Raw genomic sequence first — 21,947 nt, 5'->3', positions numbered from 1 at the left:
ACAGATTAGCCAGCAGTGACCTGTACAGTATTATCTCTCTTACATTAAGCACTCAACCTTTACACATAGTAAAGTTTGAGCCAACTACGTCCTTCATTCTCAAAGCATCCAGCCAGCTCCACGTGTGTGAGTGAGTAAGCGTGTGTGTGTGTCTGTGTGTGTGTGTGTGAGAGAGAGAGGTCTTCAGCACAGACAGCAGCCATATTCTTGGCAGGCATTACATAACCGCCTACTGAGGCTAACAGGCTTACCTTTGTGTACTGGTTCTGCCAGGCATTAGTTAGTCCCCTGGCTGAAGTTTGAGGGACAAGGTTATTTTAGGTTGGAGTGGGAGGCGTAGTAGTAGCCTGCATCATGCAGACACACACCTGACTATGCCACACAATAGAGGCTTTGATAGAAGGTGGGGAGAATCTAAGCTCACCTTATGTGCAGTGACAATGACGATTACACAATTGTAATGTTAGAACGACACATTCTCTCTTTACCACAGTGATGTCAGCTGGAATTGAGAAACCAAACTGAGGCTCATTACGAATAAGCCAGAGGCTTATCACCAACCTTAGGACAGAGACTACATGATATATTGCATCGTGCGACTGCTTTTGTATCATCAAATTTTAATCTAAGAAAATAAATCCAAAAAACATTTCTGCCAGATGTTTTTTTTTTTTGTTTTTTTTTTTTTAAACGTGTGTTTTTAAGTGATAGTGCATGTCATCTTAGAAAACTGAAAGTTTTTCCCTTATTGTGAACACTATCCAAACCTCAGCGGTTTCCTGTTTCATGCCATACTGGGACTTTCCTAACTCTCCTTGGTAAGTTTCACACAATCTCAAGCTTACCAGTGTAACACACACACACACACGCACACACGCACACACGCACACAGGCTCCATGATTTCTGAAAGTAAATAAAAAAATTAAAAAAAAAAAACAACAAAAATTTACCCAAACAACACAACTACGTCTTTGTCTCTGGTTTGAAAGATGTGTCAGACCACTCATAACAAAACTGGCCCTTGTCCAGCCTTGCAAAACGCAGTCATCACCTCAGAAACTCCCTTTCCACTGCCGTTCCAAATTCCCCCTCACAATGCACATGAGTCAAAAGTTTACTATTGTCACTGTTTGAACTGCTGAAGTCTTGACATCATTGCGGTCTTTTTGATTAGCCAAGGTGTTGTTGAGATATTTGTCATCTGCATATTTCCCCCATATTTTACAACATTCCTGATGCTTTTTTTCCCCCACTGAAAAAAACAAACAAAAAAAAACACTATTGAGGCATCTATGAAACCACTTATTGGTCTGATTGGACTTGTCTGAACACTAATCTTAACATCTTTTATGATTGTAGACTAGGAACATTTTACTTTTGATTTCTGCATACTGTGAACTTGCATAAATTCAGTGGCTTCAGAAGCAGTATTTGTGGCATGTGTATGTGAATAAAAAAAGTTTGTGTTAAATGCCAAACCTGGGCACCATGGAGTCCCCGCCTCTCAGAGTGGTAGGGTCCAGCTCAAAGATGGAGGAAATATCCATACCATCAGGAACAGGCACCAAAGTGTACATGATTTTCTCCTGTGGACCCCGCAGGCGACCACGTAAAGCTTCATTATCTCCATCCAGCTAAAGGAAGAAAGCATGCAGTGAGGAGGCGCAAACCACTAAAACACAAAATGACTGCAGCTTACGGAAAAAATATGGCTACACTATTCAACTATACTGAGGCAAAGGCATATCCAGGTTGTCTTCTTATGTCAACCCACTAATCACCAGCCAATCTGATTTTACAAATTAGATTTAATATCTGATGGAAGTTGAAAAAACAAAACAAAACAAACAATTGATCATACAGCTGGACTTTGCTGGACCAACAGCATGATCAAACCATAGATAACAACACTGACACCTAATGGCAATTTCACTTAAGACATGCATCAGGTAGGATGCTAGAATGGTGACACCATGTGGTTATCAAGTGCAACTAAACACACACACAAAAAAATGAACAGGGTGCCACAAAAACTGCAGCGAACAAAAAGACAACAAGCATGCATGATCAACATTGAGACAACAAGAAATGTTTGAGATACGTTGCTGCAACTATGTAAAGACTGTGTGACAGTACCTGGAAATTAAAGGGTGTAAAGTCCACCACCTAGAGCAGGAAGCACAGACCCAGCAGAGATTTTAACAAGCAAGATTAATAACGGTGAGGCAACCAGCAGGGCATTGCAGAGCACTCAGGGGGGAAGCGATCAGGCTTACTTACAGAGGGCCGCTGCTCGGCATTCTCCTCCTCAAAGTCGGGATTAACCTGGCAAACATACAGTAAAACAGCCTCCTCAGCATCATTACTTTTCATATTGCTGTCCCTTTGCTGTGCTTTCAACATCCCAGCATGTGTATATACAGTAACAAAGCTTTGAACCAAACATTTCGCAGTATTGTTCTGGAAGCCCATGACAAAGTAGCATGGGTACAAAGTGATAACTGCAAATCAAAAATACGAAAGTAAACATGGTGACACACACCTCACCCATCTCAGCAGCCAAATAGCACCCTGTGGCCAAATGTTTAAACCTGAAAAGGCTGTTCCAGTAGCCTGCACCTCCCCTGCATGGGTCATGGTGAACCACCTGGCAACGGCAAAACACGCAAACACAAATTACAATAAACCCGCATTATTTATTTGAGACACTGACACTTTTACTGTGCTCAAAGATAGTGGTGAACATTAAGTTTTAAGTACTCAATTATCAGAAAACTGAGCTTCAAAGGCATTGTGCATTTACATAATTACTGACCTCAACTTCCCACAGTGCTTTGCTGCTTGTGGCAGAAGTCGCAGACTGCCGGCCGGTTGTCCTAAGAAAAACATATTGCTTCTTCCTATAGTCGTCACAAGTGAGAAACTTCTCCTGCTCCGCATGGAACAACCGGACTACATCGCCCTGCAGTTACATTGATAAACACACGTGGACAGTTACCATGGTTTTTATTCTCTTTCGACTGTTTTATTTTCAAACCTAAATGGTGTTTTTAGGTTATTGTTGTTCCTATTAAACTGTGTTTCATGTGTTCTAATACGCCTGCTTTGTAGCCAGTAAGGATGTTATATGTACATTTGGGGGAAAAATGCTTAATGTAAAAAAAAAAAAAACCACACAAAAAAAACAACCACATGCAGAAATCTGAGCTCACTGACCCCCTTGAGTATCGTTTCCTTGTTGTCGCTCCATTTCATGAAGAGAACAACTTTCCAACTTGTGTTGCAATTCACAGAATTAACCTGAAAGATAGGAGTAATTTAGTGTATGTGCATTCACCCAGAATTGGATGGACAGAAATGAAGTTTAACAAAACTGTGTGTTTTGTACCTCATTGCACCCTGGGTTGTCAACTAGCTGGTGGCTGCTTGCATGCAGAGGTTGTCCAGCATTGACGGGGTTAAGGACTACTTTATCTCCAATCACCACCTGCAGGAGCAACAAGAGAAACAAAGAAAATGGTGCGTTAAATGGAGGATGGTTGGGATAACTACTGTATATTATTTTGCAATACTGAAACAAGCTTCCAGTCAACCACTAGGTGGTGCTGTAGACCATACTGTGTGGGAAAGAGCCTGAGGAAAATAATGAAATTGTAGCCCTTGTCTCTAACATTACATATTCACCGCATATGAATAAGAGCAGGTATTAGAAAATAATAAAAAGAAACTTCAGTCTAACAAACATCTTTTGATCAACAGCTGATTCGTTTTTGCTGCAGACAATCTGAACATTAAAAGAAATCTGAATTAGGTGAAGTAATTTAAAAAACAGTCTCACAACAAGTTTGAAATCTCTGCCTTTCAGGCAAGGAACCAGATCAACTTTAATAGAAAAACTTCTACTTTCTGCAACCAGTCCAGCTGACAAGTATGAGACATTTGTCCCTCAAAGAAAAACCTTCATATTCAAACAGAATAGTTAAAGCCTTTAGCCTCTCCTGTCATTTCCACTGGTGGCGCTGGTGGAATGTATAAGTTCTGCACTGGAGCAGCCCCTGTTCCTGTGTAGGGAGGATGAATCATATGCAGAAGAAAAACTGGTCCAAGAGGATTAATAAAATGCAACTTCATTAGCTGATCAGTCGTCTTAACTCTATTAGCTTCCATCCACCAGGAGTAGAAAAAGGAGCCGAGGATTAGAGGTTATGTCAGTGTAGTGTGTGCTCTTTCCATATCACCGCATCTTACTTTCCAGGTCAAAACCTGGCACAAACAATATCCACAACATAACTACACTACTAATAGTTAAAGTATGTAAGGTAAATCCACTTCTATTTAACTGCACACACCTAAACTTGCAGACTTCTTAAGAGGTTGAGTGCAGTTACATGAATATTTTTTATTTTAATATTTCAGATTTCTTGCACCTAAAACTCCCAAACACAAATACAAAAACAATAAAATCTATAGTTTTCCATTAAATCCACTTAAAGACACTTCACAGAAGGACATTAACTGATATGCACTCACTGGTCACTTTGTTAGGTATACCATTTTAACTGTAATACTAATCACTAATACAATGCTAACCAGCCAATCAAATGTCAGCAACTCAAGTCAATGGACATGGACAGCACAGCCTGTTGATGTTCAAACCATTCAACTTCGAGCTGACAGGAAGACAACAGGACATCGCTGAATACGCAGCACGCAGATGGGCTACAGCAGTAAAAGACCAAATTCTAGTCAGCCTAGAACAGGAAACTGACGCTACATTTAACGAGCGCTCATCAGGATTGGACTGCAGAATATTGGAAAAATGTTGCTTGATCTGAGTCTTAATATCTGCTGCAACATTTGCACAGTGGGGTCAGAATTTGGCATAAACATTGTCACATCTAACCTGAGTATTGCTGCTGACCATGAGCTTTAGGAGCACAGTGCACCAATCTTGGCTTAAATCATTAAAGCACCTTTAAGATGTGGCAGAAGGAGACAAATCTGCAGCAACTTTGTGATGCCATCATGTCAATAAGGACCAAAATCTCTAAGAAATGTCCCTCACCAGGCTGAATATCTGCCCCAATTAATTACGGTAGGTCAAAGGGGAACAGGGTTCAGCCTGATACCTAATAAAGTGTCCAGTGAGTGGATATAATAATTTATTACTATGTAGTTATATATTTAACAAGAACTGGCTTTCATATAAATACATGGCTTTCCCCTGAATTCCTCCAGTATTTAACATTATCATTGTAAACTAGTAAAACTGAAGCAAATGTTTACAGTACTGACATAATTTGGGGCTATACATTAAAAATAAATAAATAAGTAAATAAATAAACCTGAGCCGTCTAAAGCAGGTTGCTGAATGTTTGTTTGTTTGTTTGTTTGTTTTTTTGGATACTGCAAAAACAGCTGCAAGAACCCAGAAACAAACTGGGAAGACTCGAAAAAGTTTATCAGTAGTTTAGTAGTCAGCAGGTGAGTGTACAATTGCTAAATGTAAACCTATTCTGGCGTTCCAATTTTCTGCGCTACACATCAGTCTACGTAACTCCTGTTTTCAAACCTCTTTAAAAGTCTAAAAATATATCCTTGATTTCTCTTGCTGAGCATAATTAACTTGACTCCCACACCCTGCTCTACCCACACTGTCTCCCAGGGATCTGAGCTTGTAGAAAGGCTGGATGTAGAACCAGGATCCCTCGTTTCCTGCAGAGTCCAGCGTCACTCTCATGGCATTCTTCTCCAACAGTGCAGGTAAGCGCTTGTTCACTGTCAGGTATTTATTGCTTTTCAAGTGCAGCAACTGTTGGCAAAAAGAAAAAACAGAATCATACGGTCACAACCCCCACAGCTACTATCATAATGAGACAGTGGAAAGAATTACAGAGCATGGATCATATAAGCTGACTGATACAAAAGCCTTTTATTTATTAATATTTTTAAAATGATCTCCCCTGAAACCAGTTAACCAACAAGTCACTGACATACTAACATATACACTGTATAGCTATTTATCCATGACCTACTGTATATACTGTAGTCCTTGTGGGTGTCATAGACTACATTTCTAGTTACCGATGACCTCATACTCGAGTGCAAAACATTCCTTTGTAATGTGTAAAGATAAGAGAGCCTGCAACAGATAACTTTACAGCACATCTTTGTGCTGTAGCAGTTATTTAAAACGCCTCTTTCATTAAATAGAGTTATCTTCAATCTTAAATACTGCAGCTTTTCTGTTAAGCAAAGAACCTTATCTCACTGGGCCTTAAACGCACCTGAATGACATTTCCATACTGGATAACTGTCCCCAGCAGCTTTCGGTTTTCAGACTCATTCTGCTTCTTCTCAAGATCAGCAGCATGCTAATGCACAGAACAGAGGTACAGAGATGGAAACATGCAGCATTTTTGTCTGTGCACATTTTCTACACAACAGCACAAAGTTACACAGCACTGCAAGATGTTGGAATGGTGATGTCAGACTTACATGAAGTTTAGTGAGGAGGACTGTGTCAGTAGTGCTGTTGCCTCCAGGTTTTGCTGCCTTCCAGAACTGTTTCTGTGCCGAGTATCTGTTCATAGGACACAGTTTGAAAAGGCAATCTAGGGGGGAAATAAGAAGAGGAAGGTGAAAAGTTACACTTCATCTTTTCATATCAGCAATGGTCTGCTTGACCTCAGCAAACAGAGGAATGTATCAGTAGAACAAAGCAAGGTTTTGGCACACTGTGGAACTGAAAATGATGACCTGTGTGCAATTTAATTTGATAGTTTTAAATGTTGAAAGACTAGAAGTCTTACTGAGTCGCACCAAACACTGTACGCTCCTGAGTTTAATTTTGAAAAAAAAAAAAGAAGTTGTTTTGTCAACACAAATGGCACAGGACACTCCTCTCCAGAGTTTGTGCAAGATATTCAATACTATATAGTACTTTACCCTGCATTCGTTTTACAAGATATAACCTTAATACAATATCATACTAGAAAAAGTTGCGTTTCCTGCTAAAATGCCGTGTAGCAGAAATCATGTCCCGAAAACAGCTGAAGAAGCTGAACTGCCTGCTGAAGATGGCTTTATTTGAAAGGGTACACTGAAGAGTGTCAAGAAAGCAGAGGGAGCAAGAGCGGGGAAAACATGCAGGTAGGATTCGAACCTGCACCGCCCGCTCTCTGGGTGCCTGCTCGTCCCAATGAGGCAAACCCGCACTCATCCCAGAGAGAAATATGACGAGAGAAAAAACTGCTTCAAATCCAGAGTTTGAAATCTGAGAGAAGGACAGATTTCCTATCCTGAAACAAACGTAATTCATGGAAAAACGGTAAACGGTATCAAAAAAGTTCTTTCAGTGTCAGTAGTGTCTGAAGCTATACTGGCACATGGCTCATGTCTCTGGAGTTTAAGAGATATGACGAGTTGAAATGTTAAAAAGCTTAATATTTTAAAAACTATAAAAGTTATGAGCAACAAAAGATTAGCAGAAATAACAGAACAGTTTAAAATGTGAATGGTTAAAAGGGAGCAAAGAATAAAGAAACAGGAACTCAATAGGTTGATGTAAGATACAAGTATGAACATAAATTTCACCCACTGTCACAATGAATGCTGGTCAGCTGATTGGCCCGATTGCCAAAACAGTTTGGCTCCATAACAGAGTTAATCCCTACAGACGTACACACTAAAGTGCCCTCAAAGTTTACAACATTAAACATGTTTAAAGCTTTGGGTATAAAAAGCTTTGAATTTTATGGACACCTACTTCCTAAAGAATGTGAGAGTTAGGAATATGGGCAGATTCAGCTGGCTAACTGTGAGGTACATGCAATAACATTTAATAGGCGAAACAAATATTTTTAGAGTGTTACATAGCAATAATAATCAGCTATGTGTGACTGTGCGGTACATGGACAGGCTGCTAGTATTGGCTGATGACTTATCCAACATTTCATCCAAACATGGTAAATTGTGGCTCCAAGTAACACAGTGATGGACAAAATGCTAACACAGAAGCTTGCAAATTGCTAAATCTAAGAACCAGTGGTTGATTTCACTGTGACACTGACGACCTGAGCATCTTCACATTTAGCTGTTCATGTCAAGATTAAGGATAAATTGCCAGTCTCTCAAAAACAACACCTCAAAACAGTGAACTACTAAATCCACAAATAGTAATGATTATAACAGTAGAACAAAATAAAATTTACTTGTGTTGCAGGTATTTATAGATAATGTTTGCAACATGAAGTAAATTAATCGTCTTTTATCTGGTCAGACTGAATTACCCACTAGAAGCAAACATGCTCAATTCTTTATAGTATACTGTAGACACCGTACTGTATATGCTAAGTGGAACAGGAGACCCAGTGAGCTATAAATGTGGTACAGTTTTTTTAAAGCCCGAGTGGATGCTGCTGTTGGAAATGCAGCCACTGCAGGAGCGTCCCAGAGTTATCTATCATGTGGCATGGGTAGAAGAGGGAGGACAGGATGACAGGAGGCCAAGGACCAACAGAGAAAAGTGGGCTGTGGCAAAAACATCTGTCTGATGGGGTAGGCAGCCAGGAAAAGACAAAAATAGACTGGGAAGAACCTAAATATTACGGGCAGAGAAGTATTTGCTTGAAGGAACGATAATAACATGAGAAAATAGTGTAATTTACCTAAAAGACTACATTTTTTACAGCATTTACCACAATTAGGCTCAACCAAAAGCGAAAGAAAAACAAAAAGAGATGGAAGTAAGAAACTAACACATTACAATCGCTAACGAGCAACGAAATTGAGTCCTTTCTTTTAGAGCAGTTAAAAATTCAAATTTTTAACTGCTCCAAATCCAATCTTTGAACAATAAAACTCTAAAGCACACCTTTTGCACACTTAACCAATTAATATGCAAAGAGCAATAAGTATGTAGGTTTTTAAGGGAAAATGACTGAAATAACAAAATAAAGACATTTATATACACTTTCCTGTCATCATTGGCATTTTAGAGAGCATCACGAGTTGTCATAGCAGAAAACTACAAGTGGATCCATTTTACTGAATGGTAGCGTCATTCTACTCTGTAACATCAGTGAATAATGAAAGAAAAAAAAAATAGGTAAAGCAGTATTTCCTGTTTTAGAAATACTGCATTGTAGAAAATGAATTTCACATTTGGCCTCTGATTTAAAGCTCGCAATTTGCTCCAACAGAGTGAAGTGAGGCAACCCTGATCCCTGATTCATAGTAATAACTGCGAATTTTATCTGGGTTTAGGAAGTAAGACGAAGCTACAGAGACTTCTACAGAGAATCATATTTTCAAAAAATGAAGGCCTTACACAATGCATCCAGTACAATACCTATGCATTACCCTTTTACGCTAACATGAGGACAAGTGAGTAATTTTTCCACTCATAAAGACCACTGCTTCTTTCTCTTTTATTGGTCCCTGTCTCTCTGCCTTAGCTCTGTTAAGCCTACCAGTGTAGTTCCCCCAGGCATCCTAATGTAACAGAGCAAAACTAAACCCTCAGAGTAAGTGTTTTCCCAACTGATTACTTAACATTTCCTGTTTCTTTAACAAGCTAATCATGACAAACTTCAAAAGGAGATGTCAGTGCCTGAGTGATGGTTCTTAAACATCTCTAATTCAATCTCTTGCTTGATTTCATGACTTTGGTTTCCTAATTCCCAACTGAAAGCTGTCATAAATAACAACCTTTTTCATTAATTTAAATGGTTTAAATTCACATTTTTCATTCCTCATGCGCACTCAAGCCCTACTGAAAATACTTGTGAAGAAATAATATGTTTACTCTGAGCCTGGAAAAAAAAAAAAACATACGTAAGATTGGTATACATACATTCTTGAAAAAAATTAAAGGGAAAATTTTCAAAACATCTCAATGGGGGGAAAAAACTCCCGTATCCTGATAGGGACTGAGTAATGTGTTAGGAATTAAAAGATACCACATTTTTTGATAGAAATGTAGCAGCAACAGCGACCCTAGCCAAATGCAAACTAGCAAAAACAGTCAAAGAAGATGAGGAGGAAAAATGTCAGCTCTAAAACCATTTTGGGTGTTGTCTCAGTGTTGCCCCTCTAGTGCACCTGTTAATTTCATTAACACCAAAGCAGCTGAAACTGATTAAAACCCCCTCTCCTACTTAACTGTACCGTTAAATATCTCAAAAGTTAACTGACTTGATGGTAAATTAATAAAAAAAAAAAAAAATGGCAGTAAAGTGAAAGAAGTCAGGGTAATAAATGAAATTCTAAAAGGCCAAAACCTCTTTGTGGGTTTTCTTACACATTAGTTAATGTTTGGATGTATTTAAAACAGCAGGTAGAACAGAAATGGGGACATTTATTTCAAATATTTTACTTGCACATTTGGTGCATGACGTACATTTTGGGCACCAAAACAGCTCTGATCCACTGCATTGTAGACTTCTCAACGAGCTCTGAAGGTGTCCGGTGGTTAAGAAGAAGATGAGGCCTCCAGGGATTTGACTTGCTTGTCCAACACATGCCACAGACAGCTGATGCTAAATCACATCAATTCCCAAAGCAGTCATGAACAGTTTCTTACAGCGTGGCAGGGCAGGTATATTTACATTTTTAAAACATCCCATGCAGTATGCGGTCTGAAGCATAGAATTCACATAAATGCCAAAACCAAACGTTTCCCCTGCTAACCATGGCTTTTTGCTCTTGCCTTTTTCCCCTTAGAGCATCTTGCTACCTGTTCTTTCTCAGGTAAATAACAAATGAGTCCAACAACACATTCCAGTTTTTACTAATTATATGCAAAGTGCAGCTTGGATGGCATCTCAAATTATATAATATTTATCAGTTTTCTGGATTTTGTGTTTCTAACAACAAAAACAGCCATAATATTGTGCACGAGAGGACGAGTGAGCAGAGCTGAGCGCCAAGCTTTCCTGTACCCACAAAGTTTTATATGCACAGGTAAAATGACATGCAATCATGGAGTTAACCTGTATGTGAACATAGACTGACATACACATATCATAGCCACGTAGATTTAAAATAAAACTGGTTCCCTACATACATCCTTGAGATAAAGACTTTTTAAACAGCTTACAGGTTCTATTATTACCAAACCAAGACGTCAGGATTTAGCTCTGGTTTCACTCTGTTTCTATTGAACACTCGCCTTAATAGAAGAGGTGATACCACTGTCTGTGGCTGGATTATGTATTACTTCACAATACCACCACCCCCACCCCCCCAAAAAAAATCTCTTTATTGCTTCCTTGACTCATAAAAATGATCTGTAATCTAAATATACCATTTTATTTAGGATAATATATGTAAGTTTATGTCATAAAAGGAACCCTAGCATGATACCAGAAGTACATTTATACAGTTCCCCTATGCAGTTACTGCAGTGTATTCATTAACCACATCTCTGAATATGATTTGAATAGGTCAGTCAGACATGAACACATTTCTTTGCATCGTCAGCTGGAAAAGCAGGCCTTGTTTAAACTCATAAAAGACTGCTGCCTATCTGCTATTCATCCAAATTTTCCCTGGTACAGAAAAGCAGCATATAAGGCTTTAAATGTGCAAGACTCATAAGGGTAGTGTGTCTGAACTGTGTGCTGACGACAAAAGTAATTCAGACTGTGAGAAGAAGACAGCGTCTCTGGATATTTTTTTCTGTGTACTAGTTTTAACTTCCAACTTCACAGAAACAAAATGTGTTCCCGAACCTAAGCTGTCATTTCCACCACAGAACTGTGGCCACTTTTACTGCAGTAGCCTGAGGGCAATGTTGTCGTAAAGAAATCAAAAGATCTGCATGATTCCTGAAGTGTTAAAAACATGAATAGGACCCACTAAGGACAATTTACTTTATATTGTGGCTGGAGCAGTTCCTGGTTGACTGCTCCCACTAAGTGGTTATGAAAATTACACCATTTTATTAAACCTAAAATGCTCCACTCCCCCAATAGTGACTCAATCAGATCCCCATGTCATCACACACAGCTGCAAATGTTCTACTTTGAATCTGATGCTTCAGTAAATCAGGTCAGTCTATGGTTAGCATGCTATGTGGAAAGCAATTATAGCTAAACTATGAATATAACTGAACAAAGAAATGGTTCACGCATGTGGTGTGTGGTGTTTTCCTACACAGTGCCAAACAGACAATACAGCTACACTGATGAAAAGCATAATGCATTTTCAAAAGAAATGATTTAAAGAACTAAATTAGTTTGAATCAGGTATTCACAGGTTTTAGAAGGAAGAACAGGACGAGTTCTAAGCACTAAAGTGAAAATATTCTGTGCTTTTTAAAAAAATCTTAGTTATGAATTAAGACTAATTTCAGGAAACACAGAAATAAAGTCAGCGATTAAAGAATGTGTATGAAAACTGAAAGAGAAGCTAGAAGAAGCTAAACTCAGTGATTCAGAGCATGTGACACAAATTATCTACATCCGAGAGGTACACTGAACACCATCTGCATAAAAAAAAAAAGAAATATGATAAGACTGAAAGTCTTTTGTTGTACCTAACAATAGGTTGGCCCGTGAATGCACATCATAAAGGCTTTGGTTATATTTTGTAAACACTGTTGGAGCTCACGCAGCTCTTAACAAAGCCAGTCTGATCTCAATGAATGAGGAAGGTGATGTATAAATCCTCTTTGATAGCGTTGGCATACAATCAAAAGCAGAACTATACTTGGTGTTCAAAAGCAAAACACAGTCTTATTGTATTTTTAGACACATGCCTCCTAGTTAATCTGTGCATGTGTTCACGCTGTCAGTTTAGACCCTGCTATTAAGCTGGGACGGCAAGTTCCTGTGACAAGCTTTTTGTTTACAGCTGCCTGGCATTCTGCCTGAAAGAAACTACATATAAGAACAATAACACAACCACACGTGATAGAGACAAAGCTATTATGTCCACACAACAACACTTGCTAGACTAGAAGACTTGAATCTGAAACCATCAGCGTACTAGTCGGGAAACTGCTTACCCTAGGCCAGTAGATATAAAGGATCAGCCATTTCTGGCTGCCTGGTACTGACACTATATGAAGACAACCATCAAAATGACACTTCTTTTTATTCATTCTTGATTTTTCTTTTGGTCAAATAATGTGCAGGTTTATCTTTGGCTTTTTGGCTCTGGGCACAGACTATTCTCCTCCTGGATATCATCACTCAGGGATGACCTGACATAAGAGATCATCAATTGAGACATGACAGGGACACTTGAAGTCCTGCTAGGCTTCTCATGTCTAATGAGACCAATTTAATCTGTTTGGAAGGAGCACTGCTACAAGTCAGTGGATGTGTCCTTGGCAGCTGTGCCATTTCACTTTGAATTACCTGTTGCAAAACAACTCAAAATAGGGTCAGAATTTGTAATATGAACAGCAAAATTCATGAATCCATTACAGCTAAAAAGGGTTTGCTGTACAATGATATGTCAAATGTATTCTTACTCCCTTTGCTGCCAAGAGAGCATATCTGAACAGTACTCAACTGCTTCAGGTAATTATGGCAACGCAGTCCTTCTAGGTTTTCCCTACTCGACATCCTAGTATAACCATTGCCCTTTCCATCTCGAAATCATTTCACAAGCACAAAAAAACTTTAAGAGTTGTGCACACAGCTTCCAAGTTAGTCACCTTTAGTTGTGAGGGTTAATATCCAAAAAAAGAGTAAAGACTATTTCAAACCATTTAAAATATATTGTTAGTTGTTCTGAAAACAAACAGGGCTTATATAACTTATTGGGGTTGTATTATACTCTGCATTTTCTAAATAGTTTTTTAAATAAAAGATCCAAGCAGAAAATGTATGCATATAATCCATCCTGAGCATGGGCACGAATGACCACAAAACAATTTGCTCATGAGTAACAGGTGAGACTGATGCGTTCTCCTGCATGTTTCTACGGCATCTTTCAGTTTGAATGTAAGGCAGCAGTGAGCATAAAATGGCAGCAACACAGACTCATTTCATGAAATGTTCATCAAGAGAGAAGCGAGTGATTTTTAGACCTTACCTCTGAATTTCTTAGGGGGGTTGTTGAGGTCACCTGTATCTGGTTGTACCACACAGCGATCATCCACAAGCCTGCACAGACAGCCATCATTATGAGTGAGTCAATAAGGACATATGCAAATGAAATTTGCTTTAATCCTCAGAAGGGTTTAATAACTTTTTGAATAACAGCATTCCTAATGATATTACGATATTATGAGAGAGTCATATTAAATTAGGGCGATAATTCAGGTAAAACCCATTACTATCTGGATTATTCTAATTCATGCAGCTCATGTACCCAAAATATGACTGAATACAAAAACAAACAAAAAAAAAGCTTTTCTTAAATAAGCAAAGTATTGTGTTTCCAACACTTTTTACTTTATTTGTTCACTGTAGCATATTCTATGGAGCCCTGTAGAGACAAAAATGGTTATTGTGTGGCCTTGAACTAGTAACATATAGCTACAAACTCAATAACTTCTGGCCACAAGTTGGTGTTTCATGGGAATGAGGTATGCAAATCTTGTGGCTGTATCTTAACAGTTTATAGTCAAAATTAGGGATGCTGCTTGGGACAGGCATTTTGAACAGCCACATTCTCTGCAGAGCCCAAAACATTATCAAAGGCCGTCTCACCCAGGTCACCATCTGTTTGAACTGCTGCCTTCTGTAGGCGTTACTGATCCATGAAATCCAGAGGTACCAGATTCACTCACAGCTTCCAAATCCAGTAATCGCTCCCAACAAATAAAGATAGCTCCATAACGGTTTTATACTGTGCACTTAAACATATGTCATTTTATGTATTTTAAATATATTTTATGTATGTGTTTATTTTAAAGCACCACATTAGAGCAGAACACCTAACTTCACTGTAATGCCAAGTACAATGACAATTAAAGGCTTTCTGATGTCTTAACAATTCAAAAATCGTTTAAACAAGCCAAAAAGGGAGAAGAAGTCTAACAGCAAAACACTCAAAATACCGAAAAGCATAATCTACCGGAAAAGGTTAAATACTGACCATGCAAACAGTGCATGAGTATTCAAGAGACATACTTTAATAATCAAATTTAATGCTTTAAATGTATGGAATATAGGCCACTTTTGACATGTTTCTGTTTATGCAATCACAGAATTGTGCAGGCACACACACACACACACACACACACACACACACACACACACACACACACACACACACACACACACAAACACACACACACCCCAAGTGTGCAAATGTAAGGAATGCTAGCAGCAGTATCCCGCTTTTCTTGCATGCTAGCATCAACATAGCTGTATCAAAGGTGGTTACAAATTGCTTTAGTTGACTGGTCATATTGCCGCTTTACCCTGACACAGCCTATATAGATGCTCTCATTTTCTTCATTTAAAGTACTGCAGAACTGTGCTGGTTTACACAAGTGTCATGCACTTACTCTTCACCTAGCTTGTTTAAACCCTTCACACAAAGGGTAGGGGGCATAGCCTTCAGTCAGGGCTGCAACCCCTTATAGAGACAGTGGCATCATAAAATCTTAAAACCAATGCTCTAATGCTTTTATGCATTTATAGAATAATTTGTTTATATTTGTAGTATTTCTGGTGCCAACTCCCAAAGGTAGCAACTTTTAAACATGGACTTAACTACTAGTGTACATCCCTCGACCAAATATCCAGAATCTATGAGTGCTGTTCTGGTATTATGAATGTTGACTCACTGGCCTGGATTTGTGGGACACTTAAGCATGTGCTGACCAACTTTAATCACCTCAGTGCGAATGCGCAGAACATCAAAAAGAAAAAAAAGAAAAAAGAAAAATAGACACACAAACAAAACCCTGAAATTGACTTAACTTAGGGGTACTGCACTGACCGGTCAAACTTCACCGTAGACTGTTTTAGACTCCACTGTACCCTTAATGATGAGTTTTAACACTTCAGTATTTATCAATAAAGATTGTTTGATGACCATTAGAATAGATTCCAGATGGTAGCTCCAGTAAGCTACACTATATTGCCAAAAATATTCGCTCATCTGCCTTCACAGCCATATGAACTTGAGTGACATCCCATTCTTAATCCATAGGGCTTAATATGTTGTCAGTCCGACCTTTGCAGCTATATCAGCCTTAGCTGTTCCACAAGGTTCAGGAGTGGGTTGCTGGGAATTTTTGACCACTCTTCCAGAAATACATTTGTGAGGTTAGACACTGATGTTGGACAAGAAGGCCTGAGTCCGCTCTAATTCATCCCAAATGTGTTCTAAGGTTGAGGTCAGGACTCTGTGCAGGCCAGTGAAGTCTTTTACACCAATCTCACCCATCCATGTCTTCATGGACCTTGCTTTGTGCACTAGTGAATAGTGTTGTGGTAAAAAGAAGGGGCCATCCCCAAACTGATCCCACAAAGTTGGGAGCATGAAATTGTACAAAATGTCTCTAAATGACAAAGGATTAAGAGTTTCTTTTACAGAAGGGGCCGAGGCTAACTCCTGAAAAACCCACCCTCCACCAAACTTTATACTTGGCACAATGCAGTCTGAAATTATTCTTATACCAATCCTCGTACCAGCAAACCCAGACTCGGCCATCAGATTGCCAGTTGAAGAATTGTGATTCATTACTCCAGAGAACATCTCTCCACTGCTCTAGAGTCCAGCGGCAACATGCTTTACACCACTGCATTCAACACTTTGCATTGCAATGGTGATGTAAGGCTTGGATGCAGCTGCTCAGCCATGGAAACCAATTCCATAAAGTTCTCTACACACTGTTCTTGAAGTAATCTGAAGGCCACATGAAGTTTGCAGGTCTATAGCAACTCACTCTGCAGAAAATTGGTGACCTCTACACATGATGTTCCTCAACATCTGCTGATCCTAGTCTGTGATTTTACGTGGTCTACAAGTTAGTGGCTGGGTTGTTGTTGTTCCCAATCACTCCCACTACCACTAACAGCTGACTGTAGAATATTTAGTAGCAAGGAAATGTCATGAATGGACATGTTGCGCAGGTGACGTCCTATCACGGTACCACGCTGGAATTCACTGAGCTGATGCCTAGGTACTAGGTTGATGTAATGCACCTGTGACCATGGATGTGATTGGAACACCTGAATTCAATGATTTGGATGGGTGGGAGAATAATTTTGGCAATAATGTGTATATAGGCAGAGGTTGCTCTCACTATGACTTTTGATGCACACCCAATCATTCTGTTCTGAAAGCAGACCTGAAATGTGAAAGCAACTGCTCAGTTCAGAATAGAGAAGCAAGGTTAACTCTAGTAGACGTCCAAGGTGTAAACACTTAATGTCTTGCCAGCTCAAATATAACAGAGGAGCCCCATCCCAGCATTAGTAGCTTGTAACTAATACAAATTTTTTAACTTATTCAAGGTATTGTTTTTTGGCGTGTAAAGTGTACAGCACTTTGTTTTCAGCTGGGAGTTGTCTGAAAGTGCTATATAAATAAATTGGTTGCTTGAAACTAATTACTAACTGCTACTTTCCTCCGTATTTTACATGCTTCTACAATCATAGATGAATTAATCTGACACAACAGTATATGCAATATTAATTCTGCTCTGTCACAGCTCTGTCAGTCAGAAGAAATACAAGTTTCATTGTCATGACAAATCTTTTTTATGATGTCCCTAAAATGTTCCCAAGCAAGCAAAGACACACAATCTCTCCAGCATGTCTTGGGTCTGCCCCAGAGTCTCCTTCCAGTGGGACTCACCTTAATGACCTCATCTAGAAGATGTCCCTGGAGGCATCCTAGCTACCTCAAATTTCTTCTGATGCAGAGGAGAAGCAAATCTATTCTTACCCACTCACAAATAACTAAGCTCCTCAACCTAAGGCTGAGCCCAGGTAATCTTTGCAGATATTTTTGCTGCTTTGTATCTATTTATCGTATCATTTGGGGTACCATCCACAATTTATCACCATAGGTGAAGGTGGGAACACAGACTGACCAGTACATTGACAGTTTCAGCCTTACTGTCAGCACTCCCTTTGCTGCAAAAGAGAAATCTGTCCAAGTTCAGATGTGACACCTGAGTTCAAAGAACTGGACAGATATTAGGTGTCTGAAAGCCTTTTTTTAGAATCCAAACAGTGTAAACCACCACATTTCAAAGGGGTTTGAGAAGTTGCTGAAATCATTCCTGTAGCTTAAAATTATAAGCTGTAAGCAATTCTCCTGTCTTTCAGGGCCTCTATTTTGGGAACATTATTCCTCTTTGAATCATAGTTTTCTAAATCATCAACCTCCAGTGAAAGCACAAATTTAAAGTCAGTAGTACGATAATTACAATTCAGGGGAAGCCCCTGGGATAACTATAAGACAGTATATCAGCACAAAGAGGACACTTGTGTAGGATGCACGAGCAGGTTGATTCAGGTGCATCTTTTTATAGGTCATTCTGTACACACTTGCACACTGCAGGAGCCCTGTGACGATGCAGAAGTCACATGTCGTGAGAAACTTCGCTGCAGAAATGAAAAGCTGATCACCTCGATCACACTGATGCACCGATGGGCCGAGCTCCAAAAGAAACATGAAACTCAGGAGTCAGTGAAATCCAAGGGCAGAAAGTGGCCTTCAGGGCTACACCATCATTGATTGTCAGTCTTCCCGCACCAGTCGTGATCCAGGTAAATGCACCTGTCTCTCAGGAGTGCAACACTTAATACAATAAATCTATTTATAGGTACGTCCTCTAAGCTATTCCCTTTAACAGAGAGCGCTCACAGAAGCGGATGGGCTGGGAGGGGGGATTACTTGGCATAACAACACAAGATAGGAAAATTGACAAGCTCCGTCATGGTGGTAGCCTTCAAAGCTGTGCTCACATTTGTTGCTATGGTAGGTGACGCATAACACTAAAATTGTTTAAGAGCATAGCGTCTGAAGGCAAGGAGAAGGGCTCGACTCATCCTCTGGTAAACGGCAAACTGAAATAGTGACAAGGCAAGAGCAGAAAAACTGCAGCTCTTAAAAGGGAGAGGGAGGACAGGACAATACAGATGCTGTGCCCATTTTCACCTCAGGAGAAGAAAAACAAACTCCCCAGGACAGCAAACAGAAAGAAGCAGGAGGGAGAGAAACAGGCTAATTCTGGGTGCTGAAGCCTAAGATGCCAGACGCTGGACAGGAACATTCACATCAATGATCGCCCGCTGTTCCTCTTTTAGCCTTCTGTTTTTCCTCTGTGTGCCAGTTGTGTGTCAAGACTTTCTCAATTTCCACATAATGAGATGCACTTTTAACTCACTGCCTATAATTAGGAAGGAGTGGAGATGTCAACTAGTTGAAAACATGGTACTCAGCATGTACCGGGAGAGTAATTTCAGGCACAGAACAGCAAGCAAACACAAAATAAATAAACAAAGCTACAACTACAGGACCTAGCACTTCTCAGAGAGAACACTGGACTGACACAGTTATCCAGAGTGACATGGTATGTTGCTGTGTATTCATAGATAAGAAAAGCTACACATTTGACTGAAATAAGTTGCAACACATCAGGTACACACAGCATAGATGTCCTTAAATTTGAAGATTACAAGCAAGGTGTATTAGCGTCTTCTGTAAAAGCTGCTAGAGCTGGTAGATACTGTGTTCTATTTTAAATAATTTACTAAGAGACAGCATTTACCAGCCACTGCTGGTAAAACCAAGCAACAAAACTGCAGCATAACGAACAAGTTCTACCCATTACTGTACTAATATTTGAGCTAAAATATTGATGCCTGGCCATCTGCAAGACAGGCTAAACAGTATGCAAAATAAAGCCTCCAAAGGACCAAATCCTGTTACGTTTTCCTGCCTAGTCCAAATATTTTTCTATCCCAGTCTCTGCAATACCTCAACTGAACTGGAAACACCTGAAAAAAACCTCATCTTTCTTTTTCATTAATTTTGGTTAAATCAGTTATTCACTATCACCTTTTTTATGTTGACTAAAGACTGGCCAATCTGATATTTGTTAGAGGCCAATATATACATTGGTATCGCCATTCATGTTGTACATTATAAGTGAAGCTTATGAAAGAAAATTGGGTGAGATACTTAAAGAAAAACAACACTTGGTCTTTTGGCCTTGGCTCGAAACAACTCATTCATTACATGGGTTAGTTTGTTCGTTTTGCAGTGTGTTGGAATAGGGAGATGGTGGAGGAGTCATGAAAATTAAGATAAACACAGGAAGGCTTACCCTAAAGTGCTGATAAATCCACTGGTGGAGCCTTCTGCATACAGGGAACAGATGTCCCCGATATGGAGGAAACTGGACATTTTGTCTGACATGGTTTCTCCGTGGTGATAACACCTGCAAAAAGTTGACAACATGAGAATTTAAAGAATCATGACAGACAGCAAATACAAGCAAGCCATACTTATTTAAGACATTTAAATCATTTCATGCAGTAATACAATTCAGGTGTACCTATACTGTAAGCTGCAGTGGTTATGATCACCTATTTAAACTATTATTACCTTTATGATTTTGCTACCCATAGTATACCTACTTGATTTTTTAGGCCATTCTCAGAGCACCACCTACTGCAAAATCACCAATGGCTATAACAAAAACTACTATTATAAACATTAACCACAAATAACTGAACTACAAAGCCGTCCATTCCCCTTGTATGGCTTTATTTTGTTGCCAGTTCTGCCTAACAGTACAGCTTGTACATATTTATGCAATATTCGTTCATAGATTTGTTAGAAATGAAACAGTAAAAAGCTTCATGTGCATTGTGCTGTTATAGCTGGGTGAAAGCAATAGGTCTGGCATTTAGGTGACCTGTTTGTTTTCAGGCTACGAGACCTCAGCTCGAATGAAAGACCACCAGCTATACCTTGTGTGGTCTATATAATCTGTGATTTTTGCAGTTACTAAGAACCACCCAAAACCTATGTCACCATCATTTCAGACTGAGAAGCTCATTGTCTGTAACACTGTAGCATCAAACATCACTAAGGGGCAAACATATTTATAGTCCTGGATGTGATTGTGAAGGAACAGAGACATTTAACAAAAATAATAAAAGATTAAAATTTAAAAAATGAAATCAGAAGTCTCAATCCACGCTAGACATGTAAACTTTCTATTCCCTTCTCTACAGCCCTGTGTCAAAGCACGTAAACTAATTTAAACGTCTCGTGGCACATTTGAACCGAGTTGCACGAGCATTCTAGCTACATTACATGTCAGGTCGCACGAGCTGCAGCAAGACAACAGAAACAAACGAGCGCGTGGGCTACTTCCTTGACAGGGATGCTTGCATCTCAGTGACAAAATGAACAAAGCCCGAGCCTGGAAAAAAAAAAATAGCGCGCACAGGCAAGGACTTTACCTGACAGAACTAAAATGAAGGCGTCAAAGGATAGAGGCAGAGAGAACCGCGGGAAGAAGTGGGTCAGCACGGGATAATTTCCACAGTCCTATCCTCGGTTAAGTCCATGGCAGTGAAACTCCAGGTAAGAGCAGCCTGAGCGACGTTATCTCTGACAGCTGAATGCGTCCTCGGCAACAATCCTCTTCTTACCTCCTCCACATGTCACCGCAGGAACGCCCCTTTCGTTACTATTTATAATACGGCAGTGCTTCTTGGGTAATGTAGTTCTTTAGGCATTTAACTCAAAAACAGAAACAATTTTCAACCTGGAGCGGAAATACGTGACCTTAATTATTGTAAATAAATACAATGTATTCATGCCCAGTGGCATAATAATAAAAAAGTAAAATATGTATATATTTTTAAAATGTATAATTAGCCATAAGAATGAAGAAACTATGGTGTCTTTTAAATACTCTGTAGATAAATGGTACTCTATCTGAGCACTCAAAGTACATTATGTAACTTGCCTAACACAAGCACTCTTTCTATCTAACATT

General features: G+C 39.3%; 1 protein-coding gene across 11 annotated transcripts in view; it reads right to left on the bottom strand.

The window, feature by feature from the left end:
• The window catches only part of itpr1b (inositol 1,4,5-trisphosphate receptor, type 1b), an 80,042-nt gene extending 58,432 nt beyond the window's left edge, over nucleotides 1-21,610 (bottom strand). For 8 of the 11 annotated variants that reach the window (XM_040003351.1, XM_040003354.1, XM_040003353.1 and 5 more), the window contains exons 1-13: nucleotides 21,406-21,610; nucleotides 20,259-20,372; nucleotides 14,051-14,121; nucleotides 6,500-6,615; nucleotides 6,289-6,375; nucleotides 5,655-5,813; nucleotides 3,390-3,488; nucleotides 3,218-3,301; nucleotides 2,817-2,963; nucleotides 2,544-2,648; nucleotides 2,282-2,326; nucleotides 2,138-2,167; nucleotides 1,481-1,635 (exon numbers count right to left, since the gene is read on the bottom strand). In XM_040003351.1, the coding sequence (XP_039859285.1) occupies nucleotides 1,481-1,635; nucleotides 2,138-2,167; nucleotides 2,282-2,326; nucleotides 2,544-2,648; nucleotides 2,817-2,963; nucleotides 3,218-3,301; nucleotides 3,390-3,488; nucleotides 5,655-5,813; nucleotides 6,289-6,375; nucleotides 6,500-6,615; nucleotides 14,051-14,121; nucleotides 20,259-20,350 (1,190 nt within the window). In that variant the 5' untranslated portion in view covers nucleotides 20,351-20,372; nucleotides 21,406-21,610. The remainder of the gene's footprint in view (nucleotides 1-1,480; nucleotides 1,636-2,137; nucleotides 2,168-2,281; nucleotides 2,327-2,543; nucleotides 2,649-2,816; nucleotides 2,964-3,217; nucleotides 3,302-3,389; nucleotides 3,489-5,654; nucleotides 5,814-6,288; nucleotides 6,376-6,499; nucleotides 6,616-14,050; nucleotides 14,122-20,258; nucleotides 20,373-21,405) is intronic. The other 3 variants (XM_040003356.1, XM_040003359.1, XM_040003361.1) reach the window with 1 other exon arrangement.
• Between the last annotated feature and the right edge of the window lie 337 nt (nucleotides 21,611-21,947).

Source organism: Simochromis diagramma, unplaced genomic scaffold, assembly GCF_900408965.1.
Source record: "Simochromis diagramma unplaced genomic scaffold, fSimDia1.1 OVJJ01000646.1, whole genome shotgun sequence".
NCBI classification, from domain to species: domain Eukaryota; kingdom Metazoa; phylum Chordata; class Actinopteri; order Cichliformes; family Cichlidae; genus Simochromis; species Simochromis diagramma.
Note: the sequence above shows the minus strand (reverse complement) of the source record. Positions and strands in the feature narration are given on the sequence as shown.